The sequence below is a fragment of the Acomys minous genome, assembly GCF_964271855.1.
Source record: "Acomys minous genome assembly, chromosome: 13".
NCBI classification, from domain to species: Eukaryota; Metazoa; Chordata; class Mammalia; order Rodentia; family Muridae; genus Acomys; species Acomys minous.
In genome coordinates this window covers 101,751,080-101,772,500 of record NC_140495.1, presented here as the reverse complement: position 1 = coordinate 101,772,500, position 21,421 = coordinate 101,751,080, and the positions used below count along the sequence as shown (strand labels likewise).

Here is a 21,421-nt window from a genome sequence, read left to right as displayed (position 1 = left end):
AGCCTCTTTGTCTTGGCTAATTGTGTTAAGCTTTAGTGTTTTGGGTAAACTGAGTCATATCAGAGCCTGTGACAGTCTATAAAGGTACACTATGAAAGGAACAGGAAAACAAGGTTCCTCGTCTCTCTGTGTTAGTCTTGGCTGTAGACCAGGCTGGCCTCGAACTCACAGCGATCCGTCTGCCTCTGCCTCCCAAGCGCTGGGATTAAAGGCGTGCGCCACCACAGCCCAGCCTCTTTTTTCTTTTTTTAATGACACAAAAGGAACTTCAATTTAGATATTTGAGGCTCAAAGGGTTTTTGTTGTTGTGGTTTTGTGTTTGGTTTTGTTTGTTTGTTTTTGTTTTTGTTTTTTCTGAGACAAGGTTTCTTTGTGTCATCCTGGCTGTCCAGGACTTGCTTTGTAGACCAGGCTGGCCTCGAATTCACAGCGATTCCCCTGCCTCTGCCTCTGCCTCTGGAGTGCTGGGATTAAAGCCATGTACCACCACACCAGGCTGACTGATTTTTTTTTTTAACTTTTTCTGAACTCTGCTTGTAGTCATGCTAAGTACAAGCACAATTCGTTCACAGGAACAAGCTTCAGCCTTCTGCACATGTTGCCAGGGTTAAGGCTGAAGCAAGTCACTAAAATCAATCAGAGTCTGTTTCAAATCAGGTATACTTAATAGAATAGATCCTCGGGGAGAGCTGAATCTGGCATTTAATGTGTTTAATGAAAAAGGTCTCCCCTGACAGACAAAATACCAGCTCCTGTGGCATAAACCGAGGCTGTCTCCAAAGAAGATGGGCAGCCGCTGACGCCCCTGGAGTTCGTTTCAAGTAGTAACACATACCGCTGGGCAAAGAACCGTTTAATGTCCCGACCCCTCCAGGGCTTGCCACACTGTTCGGCGGACTGCTCTACTCTGCCTCTCTAAAGCAGGCCAGTTCAAGTTCCTCCTCCACAAAAAACTCTCTCAGACCTTCTGTTCTGGCAGGTGAGGGCTGGTGCTACCCGGTGTGGCACCCAGACTGATGACCTCTGCTCCCAACAAAGCCACTGACATCACCATGGAGGATGCCAGGCTGGCTGTGCAGATCGTGGGTAAATCTCTGTCATTCTTATTTGGTAGAGGCTACTGGGCTTATGCTTCCTGCTCAGGTTTATCCTGCTGCCCACGGCCACTCTGCTTTTTCTCTCCATTTCTTTTTTTTTTTTAACTGATTTATTTATTTGTTTGTTTATAAAGATTTTTTTTATTACGTTTACAGTGCTCTGTCTACATCAGATCACATTGTGTAGATGGTTGTGAGCCACCATGTGGTTGCGGGGAATTGAACTCAGGACCTCTGGAAGAACAGTCAGTGCTCTTACCCTCTGAGCCATCTCTCCAGCCCTCCACTGTCTCTTATTAACAATTAAAACCTTAACCATACAATCAGTTGGTCGCGCCAGCAGTTCTCTTTACTGTGCCCACCGGCAACGTCCATGTGTGCACACTTTTAGACTTAGGGTTATAGGAAGACGTATACACTTGTGTCCTCCCACTCACGTTCTGCATTCACAGTGGGAGCCTGTACGGGGTAGATGTGGGCATGGGATGCTGAAGGCGGAAGACTCAAGGTGGCGTGGGTTTCAGAGGAGCCTGAGAGCACTCGCATAACCACAGCTGTCCCCAGAAGTCCTTCCCAAGCCCCTCATCCTGACCTCCTGACCCCAGAGCCTGTACCTATGCAGCTCAGCCCAACAGCTCAGTTCCCAGAAAAGGCGAGGATGATGAGACTCCTTCCTTTTCTACCTTTGTGGTTCTCTCTGGTTTCCTGCCACCTGGGGACCAACGGACAAACGGCAGCACCCCTGCTCTCTGTCTCCTCACACACAGACCACACGGGCTTTGTTCCATCCTCAGCCAGCACAGACCTAAGAGGGCAGAAGCCTGTGAGGACTAGGGTACACTCGGCGAGCTCTTAAGATGCTTAGGTCACAAACAATGGCTCGGAATTCCCCCTGGGGCAGTTCGCTTAGGCTTCAGAGTGGCGGAGAAGTGTCCTGGATGGTCCTTCTCTGCAGGCAGCTAAAGAGCCTCTGAGTGATGGGATGGTCTACGAGGAATATAGCAACTTGCATCTATGTCTGCTTCTGTAAAGGGAAAGCGAAGAGTGCAGTGGAAAGGTCAGATGGACTGGCTAAAGTAATCTATTTTTTTCTTTCTTTCCTTTCCTTCCTTTTCTTTCTTTCTTTCCTTCCTTCCTTTCTTTTTTTCCCCCCAAAAATAATGTTTCTCTGTGAAGCTCTGGCCATCTTGGAACTCACTCTGTAGCCCAGGCTAGACTCAAACTCAGATATCCACCTGCCTCTGCCTCCTGAGCACCAGGATTAAAGGCATGCACCAGGTTTCTTAAATTGAAGGTACAAACGTTATTTCACATGATTTGGTTTGGTTGAGAGAGTTCATCATCAAAATTGACTTTAAAAGGCATGAATGTCAGCTGGGCGTGGTGGTGGCATGTGACTTTAATCACAGAAGCAGGCAGATCTCTGTGTGTTCAAGGCCAGCCTGGTCTACAAAGTGAGTCCGGGATAGTCAAGGCTACACAGAATCGAAAGAAACTTCTCTCAAAAATAAATAAATAAATAAATAAATAAATAAATAAATAAAACAAAAAAGTGTGAACATCATAGGTGAGCAGACCTTTTAGATTCACTTCTGCCACTCAGTTAGCTGTGCAACCTGGGGGGCAAGAATTTAACCTCTCTGAGCTTGTCAATCGCATATGCCTTCCTTGACTCACAGCCCAAGAAACACTAAGCTGGCCCTCGGGGGCCCTGACAGAACCAGTCATGGCTCCCTGCCCATCCCAAGCTGCCATCACTATCCATCAGAGGGCGACAGCAGGGGCCCTCAGGCCAAGACTGGAGCAAGGGATGCTGTCCCACAGGTTTCTTTGTTGGAAGGAAGGAAAGGCAGCTTCGCCTCAGCCCAGCCCAGATCTGTTTCTGGGACCTCTGTAGCCTCTTGGCTAAGGCGTGGGACAGGGGAAGGGGTGATGGACACAGCTCTGAGAGGATGATGACTTAGAGACAGGTCTTCCCTGGAAGACGTGAGGAAGAAATCAAAGGAGGAAGAGCCTAGATCCTCTTGCTTTCAATTCTTAGGCCAGGAGGTGGGTCAGTGACTCGGAAACGGCCCCTCACCTTCTATGGTGTCTGTGAGGAATGACTGCGTCTCCCACAGGGGGATGTAAGTTTGCCGCCACACCCCAAGCCACTCCACGACAACACATAGGTATTAGGATTCTGGTGTAGCCGGGCACCCAGGTCCCTGGGAGAATCTGAGCCTGCGAACTCCCCAGGATGGGCAACGTAGCTTTCGCCTGTCCACACAAACACCCATAGTCAGCCCAACCCCGCGTGTGTGCATCAAACCTGGCTGTGGGATCTGAGAAGAACTCAGACAGCATTCTCAGCGGACAAAGTTAAAACACAGTGTGGCTCATTTTATTTTATCTCAGGAGGAAAAAAAAAAACAACCCACAAACAAATAAACAATCCAAATAGTCCCTCCAGAAGGAAAGGCAGAGGGCAGGGCCTCTGTCAGGGCAGCAGCTCTGGGCTACCCAGGCTCACGTCCACGGCTTGACAGCTCTAATCTCTCTCGTGGGAGCTAAGGCCATGTTCTGGCACGGTTCCCTTCACAGTTCCTGTCTTCCAAGCCCAGCTCCGTTGCCCCGGGACGGCCCTGTGACTAAGTGCACGGCAGCACGAAGAGGAGGGCCTGCGATTCCTTGGGATAACTGGAGGATTATCCCAGCTCCAGCAGCCAGGAAGGGGCGTCAATATAATAGAAAGGGTTTCCTCACATTTTTTATCTTCTGGGGGAAAAAAAAAATCAAGTGCCACTTCTAGGCCAGCAGCTCCCTAAGTCCGAAGACGGTCTAAGGAGGGTAGTGTACTACGTCGGGAGGCCTGATGTTTCAGGCCATACCTGAGGGCCAGGCCAGTCCTCCAAGCCACAACTGCCCTACAGAGACAAGACAGAGCTTTTTTAAAAAATATATATATACTTCTGGAGGAGGAGACCTGGGCCCTGCCTTTGAAGATGCTGCTGCTGCTGCTGTAACCCTGACCTAACACAGGGCTCTGTGGCACGAAACATCTGCTTCTACCACTACAGGCCTTTCTTACTGGGCTTCATGCTGCTGCAGCTTGATGTTCCCTCTTAGTTCAAAGTGGGAACCAGCTACCCAGTAAGTTTCCTGGAATGGTCTTTTTTGTTTTTCTTTCTTTCTTTCTTTCTTTCTTTCTTTCTTTTCTTTTTTTTTTTTTTTCCTTCTCTTAGTGAGATTGGTCCAGCCAACCAAAAAGATAAAGAGTTCTTTCCCTCAGGAAGGGGCAAACTCTGAGGACCATGGGGATGTCCCTGCTCCGCCCTGGGCCAGGTGATCCCTTAGACCAGGCTGCTCTTGGCCTCCTTCCTGGTGTTCTTGGCTAAGAAGCTCCACATCCCCAGGAGATCTTTGGGCACTCCCTCCACTCACCAGCCCCAGGGTGTAGCCATTGGGTGGCCGCCGTCCAGAATGGGGGGCACTGCCGTTGGCCCATCCCCCCAGGGGGTGGCCATTGAGGCGGAGGCTGACCTGCTCTCCCTCAGTGCTGTGAGACGCTGAGGCCCAGGCACTGGAACCCCCGGCCTTGAAGGGTTCCTGTCGCCTCAGGACATGGGTTCGGATGATCTTCCGGAAGGTCTGGCGAAACTCACGGATCCTGTAGGCATAGATGAAGGGGTTGACGACGGAATTGCTGTGGGACAGGATGATGGCCAGGTACATGAGCCACGGCGGGGCGTGTTGGCATGTGGGGCAGAAGAAGGTGAAGCAATTGATGATGTGCAGCGGCAACCAGCAGATGGCAAAGAGCCCCACAATGATGGCCAGGGACTTGGCAGCGTGGACCTCCTTCTGCAGCGTGGACCGGGTCCGCTCTCCCGGCAGAGGTTGGCTTTCCATCTGTTTCAGCTGTCTCCGGGCCGCCAGAAAAATCCGCAAGTAGATTCCCAGCATGAGCAGCAGGGGCAGTAACACGAAAGCAAAGAAGTTGTAGTAGACCATGTAGTTCATGGGGACCACGTCCTCAAACAGACAGGCCACCTGGCCCTCACCGCAGGCCCGCGTGCCGTTGCCGCCTTCCTTAAGCTGACTGCAGTTGTTCCAGCCCAGCATGGGAGTCAGGCCGATGACAAATGACAACACCCAGCAAATTGCAATGATGCCCTTCGCCCTTGTCCCTGTCACCAAGCCATTGTACCTGGGGAGAGAGGACTGGCATTAGAGGACTGAGGAACCAGGGTCTAGCAGGACCAAGAGCCCAAGAAGCCCCCACAGATGACCAGAGGGTCCCTCTGTGTGTTGGCCGTTAAGGTCTCGGACGGACTAAAGCACTTCCTCCTCCTCCTCCTCCTCCTCCTAGCCTAGGTAGTGTACTCTTCTAAGTGAGGTGCTTGCCGTTTCCACAGCTGCGGGGAGGTACTGGGGAGCGGACATCAGGGACGTGGAAACCATCGCACGAATGTCCAGGCGTTACTAGTCTTGAGACTTGAGTTGAGTCTGGTTTGAGAGAAACAGGTGATCTTAGGGGGATAAGCGCCACTTCTACGTTTGTTAGTCTTGGTTACTACTATAAAAATCACCACTTTCCTTTAGAACTGGACAGAACGGGCCGGGCCAGACCTGTAGACTGCCTGAGCCACTTAGGCTCCCTGCCTCTTCTTCCCCATTTGAGTTGACTCTCCATGGTCCTCAAGAAGAGGCTTTGCCCAGGGCATGGAGGAGGAGTGAAAGTCCCAAACCAAATGAAATATCAGCTCCCCTCCAAACCTACCCACAGTCCTCTGGGTGGAGTCAAGACAATTATGGATTGACACTTTCCTGAGGTACTGAATGGGGTGTAAAAGAAGACAGCAATCTGCCTGGGGGGGGGGTCAGGTGAAAATATTCTTGTGCTGATTGCCAGTCCCAGGAGGAGGGGATGGGATGGGGGGGGGGGGCGGAGCAGGGAGACTTGATCTGTCAACTAGAAGGTAACCTGAGCTCCACTAGAAATACACCTTCACCTTAGTAAAAGGATGTTTTTGTTTTAAGTCTTCTCCACTGGGGGGGGGGAGGGGGAAAGGGAGGGGAAGGGGCTTTGGTAATGACTGAGGAATAAACTTATATTGAATGGTTTCAATTCTGGCAAAACGAAAACTACCCTCCCGGGGGAAGCTTCCACTCCTCAAGTTCAGGCGGGACATCTCAGAGAAGTGTTCTCTGAGGCTGGGAGCTCACGTAGTGTAGCCATCTCCTGCATTTATCTGTACTGTGCAGCTGGGGTGGGGGGTGGGGGTGAGGGGCAGGTAGTAACGAGGAAAACACACCCCCTGAGTTCATTGATTTCAGACTTAAAGCGGCTACAGAGAGGCCATGACCCATGGGTGGTAGACACAGATAGCTACCGGTAATGGACTCGTCGGGAAGGCTGGGAACGTGCTGGCCCTGGGCTTCGTCTCTATGCAACGTGTATGCGCACTGTTAAAGAGCCTAGTCTGTCCGTGGGAGGCTCTGAATTGAAGCTGCATCATCAAAGAAAGAAGGAAGGCCAGGGCGGTGGTGGTGCACGCCTTTATGTCCAGCACTCGGGAGGCAGAGGCAGGTGGAATTTGAGGCCAGTCTGGTCTACAGAGTGAATCCAGGACAGCCAAGGCTACACAGAGAAACCCTGTCTCGAAAAACAAAACAAAACAACAAAAGAAAAAAGAAAAAGAAAGAAAGTAGTGTGTACCCAGTGTCGCTAAAGCTTAAAATGGGCTGGGATAATTGGTGGGGGGTTTTTTTTTTGGGGGGGGGTGTTGTTTTTGAGAGGAAAAATCTCTCATTTTAAGTGTTGTCAATTAAGAAGGATATAAAGAAAAAAAATACCCTGGCAGTTTCTGACCGTTTATCTAATCTGTCCCTCTGCTTTAGAGCTGGGGAAACTGAAACTAAGACCCAAGGAGAGGCAGAGACGAGCTGTGAACATCCCGAGGCCCAGGGGCAACTCAACCCACGTGAATTTGTCTCTTCCCCGATGGTGCTGGGAATCAAATCCAGGGCCTTGCGTATGACAGGCAAGCATTCTACCACCGAGCTCCAGCTCCAACCCAGTGAGCTGAAGACGCAAACAGTAACTGTCAGCCACATTCTCCAGAGCATCAGGGCCTTGGTCCCCTGCAGCGTGGCCTCTGCAGAAGGCCCACAGACTTACAACATGTATCCACAGCACCAGAAAGCCAGCACAGCATGTCTGTTTGTCTGGAGGCTCAAACATGAAGTTCTAGGGTCCCCACCCCATCTAATAATTATGTACTTACTCTGCGCCAGACACCCCTCAACAGTGCTCTACATGATCCACACGGGAGGAGAGGAAGCTACGTTAGTGTTCACAGCTTTCCTGGGACAAACATACCTTTCCGGGGTTCTAGTGCTGGTACATTCCTGTAAACAAGGAATGCTATGTCACTCACTTTTGGACCTCAATTTCCTCATTTATGAAACGAAACTAAGAATTCTAGACCTGTCACCACTGCCCATAAGGGCAACGGTGCTGAATTTAGTGGGTGGAAACCCCGGGGAGTCACCATGGGAACTCAGGGTGGGTCACAGCTATTCCATTGCTGTTCAGAGAAATAAGCTGCCTGAGATACTGATGAGCTTCTAGGGACAGTCTAGGAGTCTCCCACCTTGGGGGCTTTCAAACTCTATTTTTAGAACGGGCCTTCTGCCCGTGTCCAGGGAGTTAAATAAGTTTCTGAGTTAACGGGTCGTTGTTGGAGACAACAATTGAGGCCCAATAGCTTCTGGGAATACACCATGGAAATCCCAGGGTTGTTCTCTTTTCTTTTACAGACTGGAAACCCACAAGGGGACCTCTCTTCCCATTGCCATTTGGAAAGAAAGCTCCTGTGGGGACAGAACCCAATGTGTAAGGTGCACTTTCCAAAGTTGGCAAAAAGTATGGAGGGGCTTGGAGACACTGTTTAAGCACATGCAAGTGTTATGTATACACACGTATACACACACACACACACACACACACACACACACTCATATTTCCAGCACTTGGAAATAGAGGCCGGAGAATGAAGAAATTGAAGTCACAGAACAGGAACTTGAGGCCTAAGACAACACCCGGACCCACATGGAATCACGTACACACCATAGCTATCCCAAGGGCCCAGCCTGGCCTGTAACTGTGACTAACATAGTCTCATTCTGGCCTTCTGGATAAATATACTCCGGGCAGCTAGAAGGATGCTCAGACTTCCTAGCAGCCCATAGAGTCTGGCCGCCCGAGTCTCCAGCAGCACCTATTTCAAGTGTCCCCTGAGAATCCTGTCCACCCATACTCGGTGGGTGGGGGGTGGAAGGAGGCTCACCCTATGGCTGCAGACCATACCCACAATTCCAGGTGGAGTTTTTATGTATATTCGCAACACTGAGGAGAAGGCGGGTCTTTCTAAGTCATCTTAATGGTCTAAGAGTTGAAGAGCATCTGACCCAAAGGAGAAACTCAAACTCCTTCCATAGGCAGAGGTCAAGCTAAATCAGCCTCACAACACACCTGCCACTCAGCAGCCAAGCCACCGCCCTCCAGCCCAGAGGCCAGGCTATACCTACATGCCCACTCAACTCTACCTTGGGACATTTGCCTGGGCTTTCTCCAACCCCCCACCACTACCACACACACCCTGTAATATCCATATGGCAAGACTTCCTCCAGGGCATATTGCCTCCTACTTCTGCCCTCTCCCCAGCATCCTTGTGAAGGGAAGAATACTTTACAAATGTTAAGCAGGACATATTCTACCACTGAGCCATGCCTCTAGTCCAGCAAGGGCTTATGGTCAAATTAGAAAGCTTTTCCCTTTACCTTCTTTCCTTTTTCTGTGGTGCTAGGGATACAGTGCCAGACCTTAGGGGCGCTATGTAAGCACCCGCCACTACGCACATGGCTGGCTCCTGTGCCCATCTGGAAATCAGAGAAATGGATTTTATAGGACTTCAGGTCTTGCAGCAACTGGTTTTCCGTGTGTAGTCTGGCCTGTTCCTTAGGAACGGGAGCATCAGAGGCCAATGTGAGACTCAGAGACAGTGGTGCAAAAGACCCCCAGGAATGGAGACCTGGTCACTGACCCCAGGCTTTTCATCCCTTGCAGACACAGAGCTGCATCTTGGCCTTTGACCCATTTTCCTTTATTAACCATGAGGCCTTGCCTTCATTTAACAGAGTCCCGATACTCAGGAAGGAGGGGACCAATTATTCTGAAGCTGAAAATTCTTTAAAACGGCAACAAAAGAAGCCCTGAGGCATGGTGTAAGCCTGGGACTATGCCTCCATCCAAGACTAGAGCCTGCAGACCTCGCCAATAGCACAGGAAAACACCCTAGAAGAGGCTGGGTTCCTAGCTGTGAGGGGAAGAAAATGAAAGACCAAGCTAGAAAGTCCCCCCAGAGCCAGCCAAGGGTTCCTGGTCCCCTCCAGATTCCCCTCAAGCCTGGCCCCTTGTTCCTCCCCAGATCTTCCTCATGCCTGGCTTTCTGCTCCACTCCAGACCCTGCTCATGCCTGGTCCCCCTGGTCCCCCTGGTCCCCACCAGAAACCCCTCATGCCTGGCTTGCTCTCAGGAGCCCCTATACAGACACCTCCATATTCTCAGTAACAAAAAACTTGAGGGGACAGGGAAGTGAGGGACTTTAATAGCCAGGAACACAATGAAGGGCTCTAAACTCCACCTAGATTGGGAGGATGTCCTTTCCTGGCTCTGGTCTCCCACAAGGATCCCAACATCTGCTGCAACTGAAACACTGGACCAGGATGCTCCAAGGACATCCTGTACTAACACCCCATGGCCTGTGTAAAACTGCCCAGAGGCAAGATGAGCATCCTCAGTGGGCAGCTCCTTGCAGAGACCAGCCTGTGCTTTCCAAAGCCTCTCTCAGAGCTCAGATGGCCCAAGGTCCAAGTGGAACTGAGGTTGCGAGGTCCTGCGGGTCAGGTACACAACTGGAGTGTGGATAGGCTGTTGGCTTCAAGCCTTCAGCTCACAAAAGCCTTCCCGTTACCCTGCACAGCCCCGTCGTTCCTACCCATTTACCGAAGCCACAGACCTTCGAGTGCTCCCCTTGTTAGTGCTCCCTTTGTTACCCATGGGAAAACAGGCCCAGCACAGGGTGTGGCTTTCTACAGCCACCCGCTCACTCCATGCCATTCTGGGGGATTCGGTCTCTTGATTATGAGAAGACAGACATAGGCAGAGGCTGAGGAGAGGAAAGTGAGACGAGGCCTTTAAGGTGAGAGCAGCCATCCTGATCTGTCCTAATATGCTGCTGCTGAGGAGTTGGAAGAAAAGTGAATGCTAAGTTACGGCTTCCCTTTGGTGACTCGCTACTACACGGGCTGAGCCCATCTCCTGGGGGTGGGTGCCATTGACCCACCTGGGACCCACACACAGACTCCCCCCTATGCCTCCGGGTTCTAATTTGTCTTTGCAGGAACCTAGACAGTGGTCAACTTCAGGAGCATAGAGTGGAAGCAACAGTGTAAGGCTGTCTCCACACGTGACCTTTAACCCTGTCTCTTCTTAGAGCTGGCCGAAAGTCTCTCCCCTTTTGTTTGCTAGTTTGTTAGATTGTTTTTTTTTTCTTTTATTTTCTTTGAACAGGGATCTTAGGACAGGCTCCTGGCTGCCCTGGATCTCAGCACTCTCAAGTTCTAGCCTCTGTCACGTTCCAGGACGTAAGCATGGGCTTGCTACCATGCCTGGCAGGAGTCCCCTTTGACCAAGACTTTAAGGCAACACAAGGCACAGGCTCTTACCCTTTGAGCAGCCTAGTGTGGATGTTCGAGTCTCCCCTTAGGGCTCAGATTATAGCAACTGCTGTGTGTTGCAGATGGCTTGTCAAAGACTGACGTCACAGTGATGGCCGCCATTTCACTACATTTCTTCTCTTCCCAGGCTCTCTGCTATCAATTCCTTGGATAGCTGTGAGAGAGAGAGCTAGCCCCCTTCTCAGAGCCTCCTTTTTCTATTCAGAAGGCGAGAGGAAGGAAATGACGTCTAACGGCTCTCTTGCATCTGCCCCTGAGCTTTCACAGCTCACCGAGCCTGGACCTTCTTGTTGCTAGGCGTCCTCGGCCCATGGTAGAGCGGCCGATACTACCACTGTGGGCGGGAGCTCCGCTGGGGTATAAAAAAAAACTCACTGTGGTGACTGTCCACTCCAAACCCTCATTCTGCCATCCTTCCTCTAGGTCTGCAGCCACTCCGGCCACAGGACCTTAGCTCTGGTAGAAAGACACAGAGGTGGGGCCCCCCTGGGAGAGTAATGGACTGTTCTAATCTACAGGGTGACTGGGAAGAGGCCTCGGGGAAGACCTTTTTTACACAATATTTGGCTGTAGTCACTTCACTAAAGAGTCACTTAAGGGGGGGGCAAAATAAAAACCCTTAGCACAGCCATGGCCCCCTCACACAGGCAGAGTCCTCTCTCGGACTCAGGGGGCAGCTTCATTTGCATAGAAGTCCAAATGACTCACTGCGGCATTCGGCCAAGTCACTTCCCCTCTCTGGGTCACTCTCCTAATGTACACACTGGGGAAAGGATGGCCGTGGCGGAGGCGGGATCCCAGCTGAGGTTCTGCGGTTGCCCATGGCTCCTCACTCACCCCAGATCATACTCAGATGTTATGAAGAATAGCTCACACAGCCAGGGGCAGCATGTAGCCTCGGAACCAGAATATTCTCAACTTATAGTAGCTGTACATGGCTGCCTATAGAAAGCCTCAACATGTAACAAGTGCTCTGTACTTATATAGGGACAAGCCAGACAGGCATGGCCACCCCCCCAGCTCTATAAAGATTCAGACCAACGACTCCCAGAGCCCTGTCCTTTGTGCCCGCTGGATGCAAGCCTCATGCACAAATGTAAGCCTTGGCTCACCGGAGCGGGATGCGGATGGCGATGTAGCGGTCGATGGCAATAGCCAAGAGGCTGAAGATGGAACTCTGTGTGAGGACCAGGACGAAGCAGGCGAAGAAGAGGCAGCCGTGGCAGGCGGCACAGAAGCCGGTGCTGATGGTGATGGCAAAAGGGATGGCGAGCACACCCACTGCGATGTCAGCCGCCGCCAGCGATACCACGAAGAAGTTGGTGACGTTCTGCAGGTTGCTGTTGATCCACACGGCCCAGCACACAAGCACGTTGCCCAGGATGGCCAGTACGGCGATGGCCAGCTCCACCGTGATGTACACTGAGGAGCCCATGGTGGGAGCAGCCACACTTGGGCAGGCTCAGCAAGGATGCGGGCCCGGGCCAGCTCTCGGTCCATAGCTGCAGCCCAGCCGTCCGATCACCCAAGCCTCGCAGCCCTTTCCTCACAAGAGCCACGAGTGTTCCCAGAGAGAGCTCCCCAAAGGCTTTTTCACAGACGACTCCGCATCTCCCGAAAGCATGACTTCTCCGGGGGATCTTGCCTGTCTCCGCTCAGCTTTAGGGTGCTGAGGTACCTGAAGAGAAAGAACGAATCCCAGTGAGTCGCTGAACCACCCCCCCACACACACCACCACCACTTCAAGATTCTGTCAGTCGTGGGTCAGGTGTCTGCCTGAGAATGGCTCCATCTTGCCCCATCTGGGATGGCCTGTCAGGACGCGGGCCCAAAGAGCTCACAGGTTTCAAATTAGTATTGTTAAGATCTTCACAGAACCCTTTTCAGGGAGGCCTTTCCTCCATTCTCTTCAGGACAGATGCTGGGCAGCATTTTCCTGCAGTAGCCACCCTCCCTGCTCACACTAGTGGCTAAAAATCTTTTGCTTGTTTGGTTGTTTTTTTTTTTTTTTTTTTTTTTTTTTTTTTTTTTGCTGTTTTTAATCTATGGTAGCAAGTTAAGGCAAAACGATGTTTATATTGGCTCCCTTTATGTAGCCTTTCAAGCCTTCTATAGCAGCCTCGCCAGCCCTCTGCGTTCCTGCACTCACCACCAGCCCTGCAAGACCCTCTCCCGGGAAGGCTCTCTCCCCACCGGGCTTTCCCAGCCTCACCTGCTCTCTCTCATACTGAGCCAGCCTCCCACCTCAGCTCACTTTGCTCCATTCCTTCAGGGAACCACCATGCCCACCTGAGGAACACTGCCCCTAAGGTCACCTCAGATACTCCTGGAGTTCCTTTCTGGTCCTACCTATCCTCCAGTCCCCACAAGCTAAGCACTCTTACTCTGCCAGGCAGCAAAAGCAGCATCCAAGCCAAACCCACTGCGCTAACAGATCCTGCCAGTAGGCTGCACAACCAGGCAAGGCTGTGCAGTGATTGCTTCCCTTCTCCGAGGGATCCGCCTCCTGCTTTTCCGCCCACACCTCTCCCCACCTGTCCCTCTGCTTAGCTGAGGAAAGCAGGGAAAGCGGCTTCAGAAAAACAGGTGCTCTGTGAAGACTATGGGCAAGAATGCGTTTCTTTTCTGGGCCCCAGATGATAGCGAGGGCTTATTTCAGCACCTGTCCACAATCCCAAGAGAAGGAAGTAACAGATTTGGAAAGGCTACCCCAGAGTCACCTCAGATCACAGAATAGTCGAGACCCCTGGAAAGCAGAAGTCTTCTTCTCTCCAGGCAAGCCCCAGCCACGCCTAAACTCCCACTCTCCTCCCTGAGCTTGCAAGACTCTCAACGCCAGCAGGACTCTCCCAATAGCTGGTTTCTCCCCATGCAAAATGAAAGGATCCTGCCCCCACCCCCCACCCCGCTACCCTTCCCAATCCATCCTCTTCAGTACTGGACCTTCATGGAGCCCCAGGAGAAGCTGTAGAGTTCAACCTCCCCCCTCCCCCCTCCCCCCGCCCCCCCCATCCCCAACCCCCCCGCATACAGACACATCTTCCCTTCTCCTCCTCCCCTCTAGGATAAGAAGGATGAATCGAACTGGAGTCCCTGGGGGAAGGCTCTCTTGCCCCTGAAATTGGCCAAGAAGGTGAGAGACAGAGCTGAAATAAATGAACCCAAGTTTCCTTCAGTCTGGAGCCCGCGCAGACCCAGCTGCAGCTGTGTGGGTGTGGAGGTCCTTCATCTACCAGGCTGATGCTGAAGACCAGGAAGGGGGAAGCCAAGGTCTTCTCTTTGGGAGAGTCCCACTTACATCAAGAGTTTTGTGGGGCTGGAGAGATGGCCCAGTGGTTAAGAGCGCCGCCTGCTCTTCCAGGGGTCCTGAGTTCAATTCCCAGCCACCACATGGTGGCTCACAACCATCTGTAATGAGATCTGGTGGCCTCTTCGGCAGACAGAGCACTCATATGCAATAAAACAAACAAACAAACAAGAGTTTTTGCAAGCTATGGAGAGAGCAGAAACCGACACAACCAGGCCCAGTGAGCCTCACGGAGAGCTACTGCCTCCTTAAGAGTCCTGACTCTCACAAGGTGCTGTCTCCTGGGGAGGGGGAAGGGGAGGGGTAGAGACAGATAACCACCTGTCCCTTTGGCCTTCTCTAGTGGGATCTACGCTGAAGGGCACTAAAGTAGTCTGTAAGGAGACAAGGCCGTGCTAGACCATCCTCCATCCTCAGTGTCCCTTATGGGACCCGAGGAGGAACATAATACATTTCTGTCAAGGTGAGATGGCTCCATCCTTGAGCCTAAGGCCCTGCTGATGGTCACACTACCAGCATGGACCCCCCACCCCCCAGTAATTGCACTGACTCCATAGCCACCAGGACACCCGCTTTGAAGGGGCCTAACCTGGGCCCATGTTTGCTGATGCTATTCCCAGCAGCTTTGGTACCTGCCCGACTACTCAGAGTTCTCAAGATTCCTCATGTTCCTGTGCTGGGTCCATGGTGGATATTTCTGGGTCCCAGTGCTCTCCCTGACTGTGCCGAGGACGCTCTGCTGTTCTCCAGGCTCAACCCAGCTGGGCCTCTTGCCTGTCAGGCCTGCCTTGCATCGGCTTGAGGACACACCAAAGGTTTCTGTCCCAGGGCCCTTCCTTCAACATTCCTGCAGGCCGGCTCAGTTATTGCAGTGCATCCCAGGGGAAGCTCCTCTGATCCCAGGGCCACCTGGGCAGCTGCCAAACCAGAATCTTTTCATTTGTGCGCCTTCCCCAGCCCCAAGTCCAGCAGAGCAGTGGAGACCAAGCCGGGGAGGCCTTCTCAGGACAGACAGCGGGGAGGAGCCTTGAGCACCCCCAGGGGAAGGCTAAGGCTGGCTAGCTATAGGCAGGCAGAACAGCTCAGGGCCAGGGCACCCTGACTCTTTTCTTTGTAGTGTGAATGTTCCCACTGGGCCAATTCAAACCCACTGACGTTTCTCTGGCCAGACTGAGCAACACATGCAGCCAAGAGATGTTAGCCACTGCTGACCCGCTTTCTGCTTTCCAGGTGACCGTTCATCTGAGCACTAAGGCTACGCTGTGACCCCTTGAGGAGCTCCTGCGTCCTGTCTGGGAGTTCGGAGAGAGAAAGCCGTGTCCCTGATGGCAGGCCAAACATTTTTTGAGATGTGAAAAAGCCACAGCCCAAAAACAGGTGGAAAGGCTCTCAGCTTTACCAGGAGCAGTAGAGGGTGGCATAGCCGGAGAATGCCAAGGGACACAGCAGACTTCTCTCTCTTTGAGGGGAAGAAAACTATTTACATTATGATTCTAAATAGGAGCAGAATTTACAGTTACAAAGGGACAACGAAGACAATTTTATGGTTGTGTCGGCAGGGGAAGGGGGTCACCACAACACGAGGAACAGCATTAAAGGGCTGCAGCATTAGGAAAGTTGAGAACCACTGCTCAGAGTCACAGGAGGGCTGGGGGACCCAGGGGAAGTGGCCAGTGTAGAGCCAGGATCTAACAATTTCCTACCCGTCTCTGTTGGCTCTACCGAATTAATCCTTGAGTCATCTGTTGCTAGCCAAGAGGGGAAATTAAATATTAATAATGTCGCATTTCCTTATGATCGTCCTTCGTTGAGGACAGGGCGGAGTGCAGACACAGTCCCATGTAAACCTTAGGCACGTGCTACGGAACATGCATCCAAAGACTCGAAGGAACAACCCCTTGGGCTCCCAGCAGTCAGACTCAACCCGGCTGCCTCTGCCTTTCCGTCCACTCCCACCCAGCCATGTTAATTAAAACCATTTAATCCCAAGCCACATATCTCCTGACCCACCCCGGGCTCTGTGTACACAATGCCCAGGTGGTGGTTCCAGAGCTGGCTGAATGTGTCTATGAGCTCCTCGGCAGCGCTGCACACACTGCAGCCGAGCGCAGAGACCAGAGCAGCACAGAGGCTGCCCGTTGCAGCTTCACTGGGCTTCTATCCCAGTCCTGTAATTTTGCCTTGTTTTGAGATGGGTCGCTTGTAGCCCAGGCTGGGCCTCAGGTTTGCTATCTAGCCGAGTATAATCTCGAACTCTCTCAATCCTCCTGTTCCTTCCCTCTGGGTGCTGGGATCCCAGGCATGAACCATCACCCCCAGGCTGCCCCTCTCTCATAGGCAATGCTCCCCAGTACTCTTCTGTGTCATAGGGAACTCCATACCATCTGCCGCTACCCTTGCTCCCTTCAGTCCTGGAGTTTACTGCAGGGGTCCCCCAAAGGACAAGAACCCCGGGAATTTTTCCATGACAGCTGCCACCTTAGAGATTCAGAGAGCCTGGCTCCTGGCCGGTGGCAGAGAAGTTGCTATAAGCCATGCTCTGACCGACCCTAGGACCTCAGCTCTACACTACAGATGACCTGCAAACCAGATTTCAAGATGCAAGATAAGAGACGGGATGCATACATTTAATCTTAGCACTCTGGAAGCAGAGACAGGTCGGTCTCGCCTGGTCTATACAATGACACCCTGTCTCAAAAAAAAAAAAAAGCCTGTGAAAGAAAATTAAAAGGATCAAACCCACAGGTTTGACATTATTACCTATGCAGTAATAATTTAGATATCTCAAAAAAGGAGGAGCCATCAATTAGAAGCAAGAGAAATACAATCTTGGACAGGAAAAGCAAGGGTCAAGAGAAAGAGCACACACACTGTACGTGACAGGCTTCGGGCCTGCAGGCTGCTGAGAACCAAGGCAGGGGTGGACAGAAGAGAACACCGAGGACGTCTTACAGGAACCAGAGACAAAGTCCAACATCTGCCCCTTGATTTATGGAATGACACTGACTGAGCAAGAATCACAGCGGGATGGACTGGTACCCCACCCTCCACCCCGACACACACACTTAAAGCACAGCCCTGTGGTGGCTCAGCAGCAGCTGGGCTTACAGGAAGACCCTGAACCCACTGAACCCCACCCTAACACATCAATCAACAAGATGGGTCTCTTCTGAGGCTGCCTGATGTTGCGTCACTACCGGGGTCTGGGTCTCCCTTCCCTTTCTGGATCCCTTCAGAGCTGTACAGCACCCAAATCCTAATACCTGGTAAAGGCTGGACCCCCAAGTTCTCAAGTTCGTGACCAGTATGTCCCTCCCCCAACCGACCGACCATGGGCGAGCAGCTGCTGCTGCTGTGTTCCTGGGGACAGGATGTGGGCAAGAGGCCGGGACACTAGCTTACCTTTCTAAATATCTTCACTGCCACCAGGCAGGACCAAGGCTCCCTCAGCCTAGAGTATAGACTCTAAACTCAAAGGCCACTGGCCAGCCGCGTCTCCCTTCTCTCCCACTGAGAACCCTAAAATGGACCCTTGACACCCCTACTTGTCCAGGTCTGGTACACAGGAGAAAACTACAGGTCCCCAGTACTCACTTTAGGTGTCACTCACCCATTGTAGGCTGCTTCTCCTGGTAAAGCTCCTCCCTAGATGCAGGCCTCACGGAATGCAGCCTGTGGTGGGAGGAGCCCCGGTGGGGTCCATGCCAGGCCCCACCCCCACCCCACCCGGGGCCTTGGCTTCTCCCATGTGCACAGGCCATGGTGAGAGCATCTCATAAAATGCTCAACACCCCTGTCTCCCATAAATAGTGGATGATGGGTACTGGAAAGAGAACAAGGGATCCCTGGATGGAACCCCAGCAGGAGGCTAGCCTGGACACTAGAGATGAAGGATGCAAACCCACTCCTGGGGTCCCCAGGCTTTAGGTGTAATGATGCAGCCATAGACGTTAAAGAGAAAGGGCAGGCTGCCCCGGACTAACCTGAGTAGGATCCTGTCACCTGAACCCTGTCACTGCCCCTCTGCCCATCAGCGCTCCCACTAGCCTGGCTCACGGTTCCCAGAGGCCACTGTAAGGCCAAATGTAAAGATTCTGTCTCTAGAGAGAGTCATGTCACATAAAGTTGGAAGTAGCCCTGGAAAGCTCCCCAAGTGCTGTCTCCCTAGGTTCCAGCCCCTTCCCAGGCCTGGAATGTTCTGTCTCTCCCATTCTGTGCCTGCTTGAAACCCGGCGGAATCTCATGGCTTCAGACCCAGGCTCCTCTCTGTACCCCTAATCGTCTCCTGCTATCAGAGGGGGGCACAGTATGGACTTAGGGACCTGCCCTCCGGCCCTGCACCATCTCTGCTTCCTCCAACCTCCAGACTACTTTTGTCCACTGAGTTCCCCAAATCACGATCTGCCCTCCAGCGGTCCCCAGGATGTCCCGGTTCTGCCACGGCAGCTGGAGAAATTCTCTTTTACCAGCTCAATACCTGCCTCTAGTGATCCTTGCCTGTGCATTCTTCCTCCTTCGGCTCCTCCATCACATACGTCAAAGCCCTCTTTGCATGTGCCCATGTATCCGTCTGTCCAGCTGTCTCACCCTCCTCTCTCCTAGGCACACACTACTCAGGGCCTGGAGCTGGGGCGTACCAAAAGGATGCTGAGCGCTCCGCTTCTGTGAAGTGAGGTGGCTCACGAGCCAGCAGGTGAGAGGCAAGAGCTGCTGATTGCAGGCAACAACTGAGAACCACCAGAGGCTGTGGTCTCATTTGACAGGCCCTGGACTTTGCGGATGGAACCCAACGCCTGAAGCCACATGCTTACTCCCAAACCAACCCTTAGTCTACATTTCTCTCCACTCACAGCAATCTCTGCCTCTCCCTCCAGGGTTACCCTTCCTAAGCCCAGCAGCCCCTGACCTGCCCTCTGGCATACCGGGACCACAACCCTCACTGCCACCACTGCCACCACTACCACCATCACTACCACTCCCAACTCAGCCCCTCCGCACTCCCCACCACCACCACCATGGGTCACCATTACTAAGAACACCATTACACTACAGACGGAAAAATGGATTGCCAGGGCAGTGACTTTCCCGAGGTCACCTAGTGAGTGTGCATCAAAAGGCAAAAATCAAAACCCAGGTTGGGACACCAAAATCTTTGATCCATCTGCAGGGCTCTGGAGGTCACCTACCTCTTCTTCTGCCTCGCCCAAAGTCTTTCTCTTACTACATGTGTGGACTGCCCTTAGCCTAACTTCAAACCGTGGACAGGGAGGCTAGCCCAGCCCAGAACAGTCATAGTCAGTCTCTGAGACAATACACACTGGCTAGGGTTTGTCCAAGGGACACCAGAACCTGAGAGAACCTCGGAAGTCCCAGAATGCAAGGGACACCATAGTCAGGAACCTCTCAGTCTTTGAGGAGCTCCTACAGGCTCAAACAAGCAGAGCCTTCCGAACCCTGCATTTCAAAAAAGCTCTCCATCATCGTCTTAGGGTCCCAACACCAAGGACCGCCTTGGTTGGGTATGGACACCCTCCTGAAAGGCACAAAGAGTCTAAGGGTCCAGAGGGAGCTGGGCAGTAGAAGCAGAGGGCATGACAAACAGCTTGGAGCATTCTGGAGTTCCAGGTTGAAGGACCGAGAGCCGCCTCCCATCTCAAGGAGACAAGGCAAGGCCTCTGGTTGGGTAAGAAAAGGGTCCCAATCCTTCCTCAGCCATCAGGAGAATGCATGCTCTGCCTGCCGCAGTCCTGGGGGCGAGTCCTAGCGACCACCTGCCTGCTGCTTCTATAGCTCTGGACCATTGTGAATCCCTGCTCCTTTCAATGCACGGACGGGCAAAATTGGTCTAAATGTTCCAAAGGCAGAGCCCTTGCCCATCCTCAAACAAACCGTTGAGAGCTGCCACCATTCCCGCCATTTCTACCCTTGCTTTGGGCAGCCCCAGACGCTCACCCACCCTGCTGTCCTCTGGCCTCTCCGCAGTGCTCTAAGTCAGGTTCCCGACACTGTCAACAGGATGCCCCACTCCCCTGAGTTCCAAACTCCCGTGCTCCTGCCGCGCCTTCCCCGCTGCAACCTGGTGGCCCGCCTGAACCCTTAACTCGGGAGTCTGACTCGCCTACCTCCGGCCGCGCCTCGACGTCCGCAGCCTAGCTTTGGCAGGGACGCGCCCTAAAGAGACTTGTGAGCTTGTAGGTTCAGTCCGCCACGCGGGGACAAATCGACGGCTGTCGCCGCGCGTCGCTTGCGGGTCTAGACGACTGTGAGGCATCCTGCCGCCCTGCCTTACTCGCGCCCCTTCCTCCCTACCTGCCTTTGCGCACCTTCCGGTCGCTGAGGACCGCCCCGAGGGGTACCGCACTTGAGATGTAACCGCTCTGAGAACCCCTGCTGCGACCCCTCTAGAAGCGGCCAGGGCAAGCTTGGACCCTGACACCCGCAGTCTCCTCTCCCGACATCAGGAAGGAAGGGTCGGAGGGAGTGACGGGCGCTCCGAGGGGCGGAAGGGTCTTGATCAGCTCAGACCTCCAGGCCTCGCAGCCTCCGACGGCCACAGCCACCAAGACACCTCCCCGGGACCCCCAGGATCCCCTGGACCCAGGACCCCGGCTGACCTGCCTCTTGCTCGTGCTCCCACCGTCTCAGCGGCCGCTGGGGCTCCAGCTCCCGCCGCGCCGCTCATGGGCGCACCCTGCAGGCGACTTGGAAACCGGCGAGACTCCCGCCCCGCCCCGCTGCTGGGGGAAACCGAGGCCCCAGGCGGGAACCGGAGGAAACGGCTCTGGGAAGGCTAGGTCGAGATGGGTCCGGCAGCAAAGCACCTTCGCCCAAACGTGGACGCTGCAGGTCCATGGGTCCTGACTGCCTCCTCCAGCGCCACTCCCACCCCCACCCGCGTGCCCCCACCCATGAAGCTTTGGCGCCCCACCCCTCTCCGGTGGCTCCTACACAAGGCATCATGCTGCCTTGTGCCTCTCTGGCTCTCCCACTCGTGCCCTTGGGCTAAGCTGCTCCACAGCCGACTTTAGGCCGGGGTCCTTAACAGTTCTTACACCCCTGATGCCTATGGGACCGTGACTCCTCCCCCACAGCCCTACTTTTCTACTGCAGAGCAAGGAGGGAGGCGCATCTGCACCACAGACTAACTAGAGCGCTGACTTCTGGGCTGGGAATCCCCTCCTCACACTATCCTTGTTCTAGAGGCGGCTGGACCACGAAGTCTCTGGAGCA

At 53.2% G+C, this 21,421-nt stretch overlaps 1 protein-coding gene across 4 annotated transcripts; it reads right to left on the bottom strand.

Moving 5' to 3' along the window:
• Nucleotides 1-692: 692 nt before the first annotated feature.
• Nucleotides 693-21,026, bottom strand: ADORA2A (adenosine A2a receptor). Of its 4 annotated transcripts, none has more exons than XM_084754448.1 (4): nucleotides 20,806-21,023; nucleotides 11,997-12,562; nucleotides 4,521-5,286; nucleotides 693-2,121 (listed from the first exon to the last, which is right to left on the bottom strand). In XM_084754448.1, the coding sequence occupies exons 2-4, from the start codon at nucleotides 12,317-12,319 to the stop codon at nucleotides 2,110-2,112; spliced, it is 1,101 nt and encodes a 366-aa protein (XP_084610574.1). In that variant the 5' UTR covers nucleotides 12,320-12,562; nucleotides 20,806-21,023; the 3' UTR covers nucleotides 693-2,109. The 4 variants fall into 4 exon arrangements, with proteins under 4 accessions (XP_084610574.1, XP_084610571.1, XP_084610572.1 ...); XM_084754445.1 differs by lacking the exon at nucleotides 693-2,121 and adding an exon at nucleotides 3,159-3,356 and having other exon boundaries at nucleotides 20,806-21,026; XM_084754446.1 differs by lacking the exons at nucleotides 693-2,121; nucleotides 20,806-21,023 and adding exons at nucleotides 3,159-3,356; nucleotides 17,802-17,822.
• Between the last annotated feature and the right edge of the window lie 395 nt (nucleotides 21,027-21,421).

Coding starts and splice junctions, on each gene's coding strand:
- ADORA2A (XM_084754445.1), bottom strand. CDS start 12,319: ATGGGCTCCTCAGTGTACATCACGGTGGAGCTGGCCATCGCCGTACTG. Junction 5,287..11,996: donor GCCATCCGCATCCCGCTCCG/GTGAGCCAAGGC, acceptor CTCTCTCCCCAG/GTACAATGGCTTGGTGACAG. Junction 3,357..4,520: donor ATGGCTACACCCTGGGGCTG/GTGAGTGGAGGG, acceptor TTGTGTGGACAG/GCGAAAGCTACGTTGCCCAT.